Source organism: Protopterus annectens, chromosome 12.part0 (genome assembly GCF_019279795.1).
Source record: "Protopterus annectens isolate FY-2018-M chromosome 12.part0, PAN1.0, whole genome shotgun sequence".
NCBI lineage: Eukaryota > Metazoa > Chordata > Ceratodontiformes > Protopteridae > Protopterus > Protopterus annectens.
The window spans coordinates 1,427,652,863-1,427,666,351 of NC_056746.1; the positions used below are offsets into that span (position 1 = coordinate 1,427,652,863).

Below are 13,489 nucleotides of genomic sequence, written 5' to 3' on the forward strand. Positions count from 1 at the left end.
AGTCGGGCAACTCCTCAGGGTCGCTGGGTGGGCCGGTCAGAGAAAGCTTCTCTGGACCCACCATTCCTCGGGCCCCCTCTGCCTCTAGGGCGGTGTCCACCCTGTCCTCCTCTGCCACAAAGGACTGGGGATCCGGAGCGGACTAGGGATTGTTGCGACTTCCAGAACCACATCTTCTTCTGTCCCTTTTGGTTCTTGGAGAAGGACCTCTGGGAACAGAGAAGCGGACTCCGACAGCAGACATCTTCCCGTCCTTTTCGATCTGGACCAAAGTCTCGTGAACGGACTTGCCAAACAGGGCATAACCATCAAAAGGGGCATTCGCAAATGACGCCTTGAAGGGTTCCGTGAAATCGCAATGCCGGAGCCAGGCCTGATGCCGCATGACGAGGCCTGTTCCGCTGGCTCTAGCGGCTCCCTCTGTGGCGTGGGACAACAGCTGCATAGAGGTGTTAGATATGGATCTGAGAGTGGCCATTCGAGTGGAGTACAACCATTTGTCCTCCACCGACATGGACTCCAGGGGAGATGCAGCGTACTCTTTGATAAGGTCCCGCTGCAGTCGAATAACATGTGCCATGTAGTTCAGAGACCTCACGGAAAAGGTCGCTGAACTAAAAGCCCGCTTCCCTAAACGGTCCATCAAATGGGACTCCATGCTCGGTGGATGGACCGAGGGACTCTCCTGAGCTAATTCCCTCTTGGTGGCCGCCGCCACCAACATGGCATCTACGGGGGGACCCTTGTTCCAATGGGACCTCTTGGAGGGCAGACTAAGGATCTTGTCCGGGCATTTGGGGACTGGCTCCACAGTGTCTGGCTCCTTCCACGCCCTAGTGGTAACAAGGTCCACTAAGGGGTTGGGTGGAGGGGACACCTAAGAGGTAGATGGGCCTGCTTCGAATGCCTCCAAGAACACGGATTCGTCCGAGGAAGCCTTGGGGGCAGACCACTCCCCTCTTATCCTGAGAATTTCCATGATGTCTCTGAAGGAGACATCCTCGGGGAGCCTTCCCCTTCATCTAAATCCGTGTCATCAGTCAAGGACTCGGGGGAGTCCATGTGCCTCCTTTTGCACTTTCGCTTGTGAGGGACGTCCTTGGGGGGGGGCTGTCTGAGGACGTCTCACCAGCCACGTCCTGTTCCAAGGGAACAACCTGGGACATCAAAGCAGGCTGTCCCTGGGGCCGGGTGATGGAAGCCAGACCCAACAGAGAGGGAGTGCGGGGCGGAGCTGAAGCAAGGACCGGGGGGCAGGAAGCACTCGACAGTGCCCTCTCCACCACATCGAAAGCAGAGGGAGAGCCTCTCTCTCTGGGATCCGAGAGCAAACCCTCGCTTGGATCCGATGGATGGATCAGGGTCGGCGCCGAAGCCATTGGATCCGATGGACCAGTGCGCTCCGACCTAGACGGAGCTGAAGACACACTGATTCCCTCGGATCTGACGCTCAGCCCACGGCTCCGAGAGCCCGGATCCGACAAAAACAGACCCAAAAGGCTCGAGGGAAAGTCGGCGCCTAAGTACCCGATACTGTCGGTGCCAACCCACCTCCGACTCCAAGGCTGCTCGGCACCGAACCCGGGAAGCGGATCGGAGAAGGAGCTATCAGGGCAAAGAAAGGTGTCGAGCTCCCCCCAGAAGGGGGGGGCAGGAGCAATCCCATCTGCAGTTGGGCCTGGAGAAACCTTCGCATCATCCGGTCCAAATCTGCGTCGGAAAGGCTAGGAGTTGATCTCGATGAGGCCACAGAGGCTGGCTGGGAATGCTACCTCGATGACCTCGACGGAGATCGGGTCTCCTCCTCCTCCTCGGGGCCCAGTGAGAAGCACGGAGACCGGATCTGAGAAGGAGACCGGGAAGCCCTGGAAGGAAAAGACCACTTAGCCAGGGGGGACCGAAGTGGAGGCCTTGGCCCGTCGCTTGTGGTGCTTCTCCCTCCTTTTTTCTTTCCTGGCCTCCCTCACCTCCGGAGCTGCAGCGGGAGTTTGAGTCCTGACCAGAGGGAGAGAGGCAGGAGTGGCCACCACCGAAGCCGGGGAGGAGGCCACATAAGCACTGGAGGCCAAAGCCGAATCCGGGGGCAAAAGTCCCGCTAGGATCAGCTTCGACCTCCGGTCCTTCAGTGCCCTGGGGTTGAACGCCACGCAGATGGAACACCCAGAGGAAAGGTGTTCAACCCCAAGGCACCGTACACACCAAGTGTGGCCATCCGCTGGGGACAGCTTATGGCCACACTCGGTGCACTTAGAAAAGATGGGTTTTGGGGCCTCAGACATCTTAAGAAAAAAACAAACACACTCGTTAGGCCCCAAACACAGAACACACAGAAGCTACGACCAGCGAAGGGGAGGGAGGGTAAGTTTAACTAAAAGGTATTAGTTTTAGCCAAAAAAAAAAAGGGAAACTTGACCACAAAACACACTCGTACACTTGAGGGGATAATAAAAAAATGTAAAACTCTCACAAAACTCTCACAAGACCCTACGAAACCAGGAGCTCAAAAACCTAGCTGCTGACAAGAAGCGCGGCAAACTAGATCTGAGGTCAGTCAGGGATGGCAGGGGAGTATGGGTGAAGGGGAGAAGCTAGGAGCTCGGATCTAAGCTATGAAAGATTGCCGGCTCGGATCCGATTCCCAAAGGTTGCTGACAAACGAAGTTAACTACTTCAGATAATGGGTTAATATCCTAAGAGTTGCAGTGTGCTGTAAGCAGTTAGTTATGAAAGAGTGGGTAACTTAAGCTTTAGCTATCTATGTGGAAAGCCCCACATTTTAAAAAAGCAAGATAGATTGGAAGGGGTGGGCATTTTTTTATTTTGGCTCTATGGAATACATGAGATGGTGAATAAATTTAAACAGCTGATTTTGAAAAATGATAATTTCGTGCTTACTCAAAATAGTAAATGAAAGAAGAGGGAAGGGAATATGTGTTCAAATTCACATAAGGGGCAGGTAACTAGAACAGTTGAGTTTAAAACCACAACAGCACCAGCATGGGAGGGTGGAGGAAAATTTAATTTGTGTGTGACTCACAGTGGAAAATTTCAGTGGGAGGTTGGCATAGTGGTTAAGGTGTTTACCTTACAGACACGAGGTGCAGGGTTGGATTCTCACATGGGATAATTGGCTAGGTTTAAAATGGCCCACAAGGGCAGATAGCGTAGTACTAATCTATGAACCTATGAACCTAAGAGACAAAGCTGTGGTTTCTTTCCAAGTTTAAATATGATTAAAGGCATAATACAAGTAAAATAAAATGAAGGTAATGAAGCAGTACAAACTACAAGACGGCAAGCCTTTCCCTCACAGCAATCTGTTGCAAAGTCTGATTGAAATTTTCCAGTAAAGCTTTGAATTTTTTTTTTTACCCCTTAAATAAAAGGTTTAGCTCCAAGCTCCAGCATCAGTTCACAGGTACTTAGCCTTAACTAACCTATTCCAATTTCTGTGTGACTCACAAGAGACACAGCTGTGGTCTATTTCCTAGTTTTAATATGCAATTAAAAGCAAAACAGTGTAAAGAAAATACACCATGACAGACAAAACAGAATGGACTACCAGTAATCCTGTTTACTGATTATGTACAAACTTACAACTCAGAACACTAGAACAATACATTTTCTCTGTGAAAATACCACATAGAGATCCATAACGTAAAAAATGGTTACACAAAAACTGAAGTTGTAAATCAAAGCAAGTCATGTATTGTTTACCTGTCCAGTTTGACAACATCAGCATCCATGATATTCCTCAAGATGTGTTCCACTGGAATTTCTCCTGCATAACCAGCCCCCCAGCCCAGACTGTTAGCCAGGTCATTTCCAGTTCCAATGGGTAGCACGGCAACATAAGGAATGAATTTTTCATGACCCTGTCAAACAAGAACAGTCATCTCTACCTCTTCATCATAAACCACAATCACATACAAATATTTCAGTTGTGGCATACTTTTTCCTAACCAGTGATTTAATGTACAACATAAAACCTAACTTTCTAACCATGCCTTTGAAAAAGAAAACTATCTGTGGAGAGATTCACTGGAAAAAGACCCACATTTGATACAATATAATCACAATGAAACATCTCTGCTTGCTATAGATCTGGAATTGTTCTTTCCAAGTCCATATTTTTAGGACTACCTTTTCTCTCTCAATAACTCAGAGACATTCATAATTAGGTGGACTGAATACTCTCTAAAATACATCAATAAGTTTGTACTGAGTGTTTCTTGGGTGTATATCAGTTTTGTGAATGCAACCACTTTTTTATCTATTTATGCAATTAGATGAAAACAAAAATAAGCAACATGGTATATAACTTAGAAGTAAAATAAGCACCAAAATGTGGTAGATGAAATGACAGGTCACTTTGTAATCCATCAAATCTTATGAATGATTCTCCTGGATGTTTCCCAGGCCAACATTCTGAACCAAAGTGAAATATTTTGGGAGTGCCAACTTTGCTTTGTACTCAAGCCGAGGAAAGGCTGAGGAAATGCCCTAGAGGGTTTGTTTGCTCTTTGTGGAGACAGAGTTGATATCCAGAGTAGTGAGTCTTGTGAACTGGTAGAAGATTCCAGCAAGAAGCTGGGATTTGTTCCTGTCAAAGGAGTCTTGAACTACTGAGACAGACAGAAAGACAGAATTACTGAGAGACTTAACTCATTTGTTTTGAGGGTACTGGCTACAAACACGTTATTAATATTAAGAGTTTTGATAGAAAAAAATGTATTTATAAAAAGTTTTTTTTTGTATAATATACAACACTGTTTACTAAGACTGGGGTTTCTGTTACCTTTAATGTTCCACACTACCAAAACTTCTTCTTGAATTCCAAGACATCCTTTGAACCTCACAGTGACTTGCTTTGTGCACAAGTGTTTACAAATAAACTCCGCTCTTTGTGGTCTCTGGTTCTATACACCCTGATATTCCAAGACTAAATATATGGATTCCAAGATGTCCTTTGAACCTAACAATTATTTGCTTTGTAGAAACAAGTTTAGAAAAAATTAACTTGGCTCTGGCTGTTTTCGGTTATTACAGCCTTGTATTCGGAGTCTGTTAGGTAAGGTGCTGCTGCTATCTATTTTTGATTATAATTGTATTTTATTCTGGTTACAGAAAAAATATTGTCATGCTTTTACATTATTCTAGCACTCAGTTTTATAATGCATGTCTACTAGTTTCTCTTAGTAACCATTACTGGGGTCTGTATGAAAAAAAAAAAAACTGTTAACTAGAGCGTGTGGTAATTAACCCCCCTGAAATTTTATATTACAAAAGCAGTCAGCCATCATCATCTTGAGATTACTGGAAGCTTGAAAACAAAACATCTGAATTATATTTTGCATCAAATGAAGTACATTTAAAGTAAATTTCAAATATTGCACTTATCTTACCTTTTAAATCAGTTTTGTGTGTTGTGTTTGCTATTTATCTGAAGTTAAAGCTATTAATTTAAAACATTTTGTAGTCCATAGTGCTTTTCGGTTTCTGGGCTGGATGCCGGTGTTCTGAGTGGGCCCTCATTTTACTGCATTTTTACTAGCTCTCTTGTGAATTTGAAGCTACTGCTATATACTGATTTGGGTTTTACAGGACCTGTTGTTATTTTTCTCATCTAATTCTGTATTGTAATCACTTTTCAAATGTAAAACAAAAAGCCACCTTTGGCCAGCTGTATGCGTTGTAATAGTGCATGTGGTGATTAACCGAACCACCCCCTGGCATTTTACACTGCACAAGCAGTCAGCCATCTTAGTCTTGGGCCTGCTAAAAACTTGGAAGCTTGAGAATAAAGCATTTGGACTACATTTTGAATGCAATGAAGTACACAGAAACTACATTTAAAATATTGCACTTATCTTTTAAATCAGTTCTGTGTGTTGTGTTTGCACTTTATCTGAAGTTGAAATTATTAATTTAAGGAACTGTTACAGTCTGTAGTGTTTTTTGGTTTCTGTACTAGGCCAGGGTGGTCTAGGTGGGCCCTCATTTTATCGATTTTTTTTACTAGCTCTCTTCTAAGTTTTTCCCCACTCTATTCCTGTTGTGCTTTTATTCTTGGAGGCTTTTGAGCTGTGTGTCCCTAGTGTATATCTGTCCTTGGAAGCTCATCCAAGTCTCATCTTCACTATACCTTGCATTAGAAGCTCCTCCCAATCTGAGCTCCTCTGCTCATATTATTGGTTACTGACAGAAGAAACTGTGAAGGCCTTCCCTTAGATGGTTAGCGTACTGTGAAACTGCCTTAAAGTGTGTGCGTTCCTTACTGCTGGCTTGTCTGCGTTTGAATCACCTTATAATTACTTGCAGTTAGACTTGTTTCTGGTACCTTTTCACTTGTAGCTAACTAAAGTGTTTTTATATTAAAAAGACTGGGACTACAACTCTAGTGGGAGTGGAAAGGTTGTCTGGTCTGTCCAGGTTGGGAAACATACACAGTGGCTTCAAGTGACAATTACTCGCTGTTGCTAGTTGGTATATTTTCACATTTGGCTAACCAAAGTGCATTTTTACATTAAGAAGACTGGGACTGCTATTGTAGCGGTATTAGTAAAGGAGCCTGGTGAGACTGAGTTGGGAAACACACAGGAAAGCTTAAAGTGACACTGTTTTGTCAGCCAGAGGGCTTTTTAGGGACATCTGTGCTTGGTGTAAATCCACACTTGAGAGCTACTTCTGCTGCACTTTTACATTAAGAATATTTAAAGTCTATTTTCCCTGTTGCAAGGAGCTCCAGCACCTTATGATCACGGGTAGCTTAGTGTTTGAATTGTACTCCTATTATTTCTTGTTTTTTTAATGAAAGAAAACTGTAAATGAAAATATTTACCAACCAAGTTTCTTGTTGCAATGAGCAACAGGCACCTTAACTTCACATTTAGATCTATCTGTAGTATTTTCACTGTAATTTCTTGGTGTAGCACTAAAGTAAAAGGAAGAACTATTGCCTGAAAGTGTACCAATTGTTGTTGTCCTCAGTATCCTGGATTTCTGTTTTCCTGCTTTGTGAATTATTGCCTTGTGTATGTCTACTCTGTGCTATTGTTAACTACTGTTGTTCTGCATTACTTTATGCATAGGTGTAAACACTGCTGTGTTCTTAGCTAGCTATGTGTAAGACACTCATACAATGGAAATTAATGCTAGGTATACTGTCTCTGCCTACCTGTATTAATTTTTTTCTCTCTACCCATGGTATTTTTGTCTCTCGCTCTTTTCTTGAATTACTTGCTCATACCTAATCTCCCTCCTCTATGTTTTTATAGCTCTAGTGGATTTTTCCCTGCGGTTTTCTCCTGGCCACAGTACAGGCAGCACAGGTTTGAGGACCTTAACAGATACCCTGCAATTCTATCTGTCCGGAAGCCACCATTTTAAGCTTAAAATAATACCATTGAAGTAAGTGTCAAAGTAAAGAACTACTACATAAGCTAATCTTTTAATTAATGCTAGACTTTATAAGCACAACAAGAATTTACAGTGTTTTTTTTGCTAGTCACCACGAAAAGCAGACACCAGCAGCTCATATCTTTTCTCTTTGGTTACCCACTATCCTCATACTGTTTCTGTGTATATTCTCCTGTTCTGCACTTTACCCTTCCCTGAATTAATTTCTAGCCTCACTCATAATTGCCTTTCCTAGTGCACCTACCCTATTTTACTGTCTTCCAACTCTTACATATTAATGTTTTTTTATGTTTTGCCCTGCTTTTAGCTGCTAGTAATACCTCTCTCTCTCTCCCCCTACAAAGCCCCTCTCTATTGTAGCTTATTTTGACCATACAGCACTGGGTTTCCTTCAAGTAAATCTACTTGTGTGTCCTGAGGCAAGTGTCCTTTTGTAAGCTTACTTCTGCTCATATTTTATTTCTTTTTATTTTATTTCCGGTGACTATACCTTTAGAAACTGTATATCCTTGTCTCTCAAGCTAGTTTTTCACTATCTTTTCTGATTGTTTCTATGACTTCATCTTGATCAGGGTGCTAGCCCCGCTACGCTTGGGCTCACTTCGGTCCTCTACCCTACCCCCATTCCCACCCACCCCATTACAATTACCTTTATACCTAACTATCCCTCCCCTTCCTGTCCCACTAGCCACTACAATTCCACTTCCTGCCTACTGCCACAACCACCTTACTAATCTGTCAATCTTGTCAACACCACTTCATCTATACCACTGTCTCTCTACCTACTCTGACCATATTTTATTCCAACATGTATTATTTTCTAATATCTTCTACACTACTCCTTATTCTCTCTATCTCCACCTCTTACCACTCCAATCTCTCTGACCCACTCCTATGTTCACCAACTTCTCACTCATACAACATATATCCAACTACCTCATCTTTTACTATCTCCCCTAATCTCTTTACTACCTCTGCCTCAAGTCTATATAAACTATCCATAATACAGGTTTTTAAACCTTCCCACAAAGCTAAGTCAAAACTATACAAACTCCATCTAGCATCTACTACACACTCTGTCCTCACTAAAAAAATGACTTTGTTCTGGAGATATCCATCCCAACCCTGGCCCCTCTTCTCTCCCCAAAACTACCTCTACACTGCCCCCATCTTACAACAGTCTCCAACCTCAGTCACAACAATAATTTCTATCCAAATACTTAATTATTTATTCACTGAATATTCATAGTCTAGCAAATAAAGTCACTGAGCTGCACTCATGGATAGCTCTCAATACCCCTCACATCCTCTCCCTATCTGAAACCTGGCTCAAGCCACACATCTCAAATACTGAAATACTCCCACCAGGTTATAATATCTTCCGATCTGATAGACCTGTAAAAAAAGGTGGTGGCGTAGCCATCCTCTACTCAAACATTCTTAACCTCTCACCATACCCTTCCCCAATTCCTGACTTGCTCCCAGCTGAAATCATCATCCTTAACTGCCATCTGAATCCCCACAAAAAACTTGCAATTGCCTCTACCTTCCTCCTGGTAACAATCTGCCCATTCTTGAAAACATCCTAGCCTGGTTCTCCCACAACATGCCATATGAGACACTTATCCTTGGTGATGTCAACATTGATTGGTCCAAACTCACAACTGACTCCCCCCAACTCAGTATCCACCTACACGGCTTCCACCAACTTATAACATCTCCCACTCGCTTCCATAAAAATTTCACTTCTAGCTCCATTACAGACTGGATCCTTACCAATTCCCCCCACCAATACCACAATCCCACCTGACTCCCTCAGTGATCATCTCCCTACCACCATCTTAAGACACTACTCCCATATTCCTAAAGCCCACCTTATCAAAGACTGTTGAAAACTATCGACTTTCAAGTCATCCCAATTTAACTCCATTCTCCACAACACAGATTGGTCCATTCTAAAACACCTCCCCCTAAACGATGCTGTAAGCACTTTCAATAGCATCTTCATGAATACTCTAAACTCCTTAGCTCCCTCTAGGAAGATCAGAGTAAAATCAAACCATGCTCCCTGGCTCTCCAAAGAGACTAGGACCCTTATGAAACAAAGAGATCATGCTTGGAAAACCTGGACTAAAACTAAACAACCACATTTTCTTCAAAAATACAGGCAACTGAGGAACCTTGCAAAAAACATACAACTAATGACAAAAAGTTATACTATAGCTCTGCTCAGCTTAACAACAAATCCAATCCTTGAAAATTTTGGTCAACTCTCAACAGCATCCTCTATCCTGGAAAGCCCTCTAATCCCTCCCCATACCCTAACTCTTCCTCTCAGGAAACAGCTACCCTCCTGAATAAACACTTTATATCTTCCAAAATCTGGCAACCTCTAAGACGAACTCTACTTCCACACCCACCTCTCCAAGTCCCACTAACACAACTTTGTTTTCTTTTGAGCCAGTTCCCATTACTTATATCAAATCTCTAGTGCTCAAGCTAAAACCTTGCTCTCCTTCCACTGACAATCTATCTCCTACATTCCTCAGACTTGCTGCTGACTCAATTGCCTATCCTGTATCTATGCTAATTAATTGATCTATTCTGGAATGAACTGTCCCCACCCTTTGGAAATCTTTCTTCACTATCCCTCTTCATAAAGGTGGAAACTCCACTGACCCCTCAAACTACCGACCCATTGCCATTCTGTCCCCCCTCTCCAAGATATTAGAAAAATGTATTCACTCACAGCTTCTCAATCACCTTCTCACACACCACTTACTTACCCCTACCCAACATGGATTTCGTCCTCACCACAGCACCACCAGTGCCCTCCTCTCCTTCACTCATATCATTGCAGAGGTCCTAGACAACAATAAACTCATTTTCTGTCTCTTCCTAGATCTCTCCAAAGCCTTCAATACTGTCTCTCATCCTCTACTACTATCCAAACTCGCAAATCTCCACCTATCCCCCTCCGCACCTGCCTGGTTTAATAGTTACCTATCTGGCAGGGAACAATCTGTCAAATGTCTCTCATCCTCCTCACCTTTCCTTTCCATCTCCACTGGTGTTCCCCAAGGCTCCGTCTTGGGACCCCTTTTGTTTAACATCTTCACCAATGATCTTTACACCTCATGCAAAGAATCCTCCCTTATTCAATATGCCGACGACTCCACACTTATATCCATCTCAAATAACATTCCTGAACTACACTCCCTGACCCAACAGGCCCTACTATCCACTGAACAATGGCTCCCTCACAACCTATTGATCCGAAATCCCAAAAAGACCAAACTCCTACTTTTCCTTCCCTGTTCTCTTTCTCATCACAAAACCTCCTTTTTTATTACATCTTCTAACAATACAAATATCCAACCTGACACCCACACAAAACTCCTAGGGGTCATTATCGATGACGAACTCAAGTTCAACCTACACATACTCCAATGTATAAAAAAAACAAACCAGAAACTAGGCCTGCTATATCGGAACAAAAAATTCCTAACCCCTGAATCTAGACTTACCCTGGACCAGGCACTCCTCCCTCTTATACGCCGCCCCAGTTCTTACCAATATCCAGATCTCTACTCTAAACAAACTGCAACAGACTTACCATAAAATAGTCAGATTCATTACTCCCCATACAACTCACACTACTGCATTTCTTTGAACTCTCTTCAATGGCTTGAACTTCCCCAGTTTCTGCTATCTTATCAATTTCATATGCTACACTCTATTCTTTATAAACCCTCCTTCTGTCCATCTCTATCTTCCTTAGTCTCCATCTACATCCCATCCTGGATCCTCCGTACTTTTAACCAACAATTACTTGATATTTACCACCCAAAAAGGTCAGTAGGCAAACTACTCTACAAACACTCCCTTGCCCATGCTTGGAACAAACCTCCCCTTTACTTACGTTCAATCTCCCACACCTCACACTTTAAAAATGAACTAAAAGCTTACTTTCTAAATTCCAGAACCTGCCCTTGCCATGACCCTACCTAGTCTTCCTTCCCTTTATGTACCCTCAAAAGGACCATACTTAGTACCTCATTACATCTCTCTCGCCAATGTGTCTACTATGCATTTGCACAATTTTATACAAACAAAAAATGTTCATTGTTGACCTACTGAACTATATCAATGTAAAATTGTTACTTAGCTTCTTTTTAATGCAACTTTAACTTTATGCATGTATCCCAACATATGTGAATCATTTTGCTGTAACTGCTATTATAGCAATATTGTTTAAAATTTTACTTGTTTTAAAATGTATTACTGGAGCTTTTCTCCTCGGGTCTCCACTGAAAATGGGCCACAAGCCCAGTTGGACAAACCCGGTTAACAAGTGTCAATAAATAAATAAATAAGATGTTCCAAGATCATCCATCTTGTGGCAGAAGGTGTTTACCTGGGGTCTCCCTGATTTGGGAAACACTCCAAAAAGCTTAAACTGTAGTCGTTTATTGGCCAGAGGGCAAGGGAGCTTTTTTTCTGTCCGAGATAAATTAAGTGTACTTTCAAGGAGCTGTTCACCTCAAAATGGCAATTAGAAGTACCCTGTAGCATAGCAAACCTAGAAACCTGGTATTTAGGACTTTAACCTGTAACGCAGAAAGGCTTTGCGTGGAGCTAAGTTAAGGGCAACTAGTTAGACAATCAAAGAGGGCTAATATCAGATCACAGCACTATCTAACATGTAGCCTTAACCATAGACACCACTCAAGTGGCCCCTGTAAGACTAAGTCCCTACACTGTAACAGCTCAAACCTAATACTGGTCCTGACAACATGATTTTGCAATTTCCTAATGTGTCTGATACAATGTAGCAATTATCTCATGTTACTCATACAACCTTTTAACCCTTCAATAAACTAACACAGTATGCGAGAGATGCACATACATAACTTCCTTCGAGATAAAAATATCACTTATAACAAGGTTGTCAAGAGCACATACACTACATCCTTCACACAGACTACTCACCACACACACAAAAGTACAGTTTTGTACCTACCATAAATGTAGATGTTCGAAGATCCACATTGCTGCAGTCCTTACATATGGGTAGTCCGCTGTCCTCGGTCGGCCCGAATACCAAAGTATTAGGCTGACGTCGGTCAAGGCGCTTAGAACTGACATCAGGACGTCAGGGTACAAAAGCGCATGACCGACGTCATTTCCTCAGTCTTTTCTTGCCCCAGATGTCAGAAGGCCCTAAAAAGAAAGGCCAAAAAATAGCAAAGAACAACCAACCACCCCTGCACTAACAATATTTACAATATGTACAACCCAAACCACACAACCACCTCAAACTACAGAGGGGAAGGAGGGAGGGTAAATTGGACTGCAGCAATGTGGATCTTCGAACATCTACATTTATGGTAGGTACAAAACTGTACTATGTTCTTCATCTCACATTGCTGCAGTCCTTACATATGGGTAGAATCCCAAAGCAGAGGTAAGGGAGGATGGCAAAACTATAAAGCATTAGGAGCTGCCAAAATGCCCTGTAAAATTGCAGTGGCAAATCCAGCCCTAGATTTAGAGTAAAGTGGAAGGTGGTAATGCTTAGAGAAAGTATGTACTGAACTCCAAGTAGCTGCCTCCAAAATATCTTTAGTAGCCACCCCCCTTAAAAAAGCTGTAGAAGTGGCAGTAGCCCTAGTGGAATGAGGCCTGATCCCAGCTGGAATCTCCTTACCATGATGGGAATAACAGAAAGCAATACAAAAACCAATCCACTTTGAAATAGTTTGTTTTGAAACAGGTTTACCCTGAGAACCCAAAGCAAATGAAACAAACAACTGCTGAGACTGCCTGAATCCTTTAGTTCTGCTCAAATAATATCGCAACTGTCTGTGTATATCCAAAGTGTGCAAAATCTTTTCCCCTTTATTTTGGGGGTTTGCATAAAAAGTAGGCAAATGAATAGTTTGGTTTAAAGCCACACTAGAAACCACTTTAGGCATAAAGGAAGGGTTGGTACGCAAAGATACCCTATCCTTGTGGAAAATTAAGAAAGGCTCAACCGCCATAAGGGCCTGCAATTCAGAAACCCTTC

General features: G+C 42.8%; 1 protein-coding gene across 2 annotated transcripts in view; it reads right to left on the minus strand.

Annotated features, from left to right (window-relative positions):
- The window catches only part of DGKE (diacylglycerol kinase epsilon), a 1,358,385-nt gene that overhangs the window by 752,025 nt on the left and 592,871 nt on the right, over nucleotides 1-13,489 (minus strand). For both annotated transcript variants that reach the window (XM_044090462.1, XM_044090463.1), the window contains exon 5: nucleotides 3,718-3,875. In XM_044090462.1, coding sequence (XP_043946397.1) covers nucleotides 3,718-3,875 — 158 coding nt within the window. The remainder of the gene's footprint in view (nucleotides 1-3,717; nucleotides 3,876-13,489) is intronic.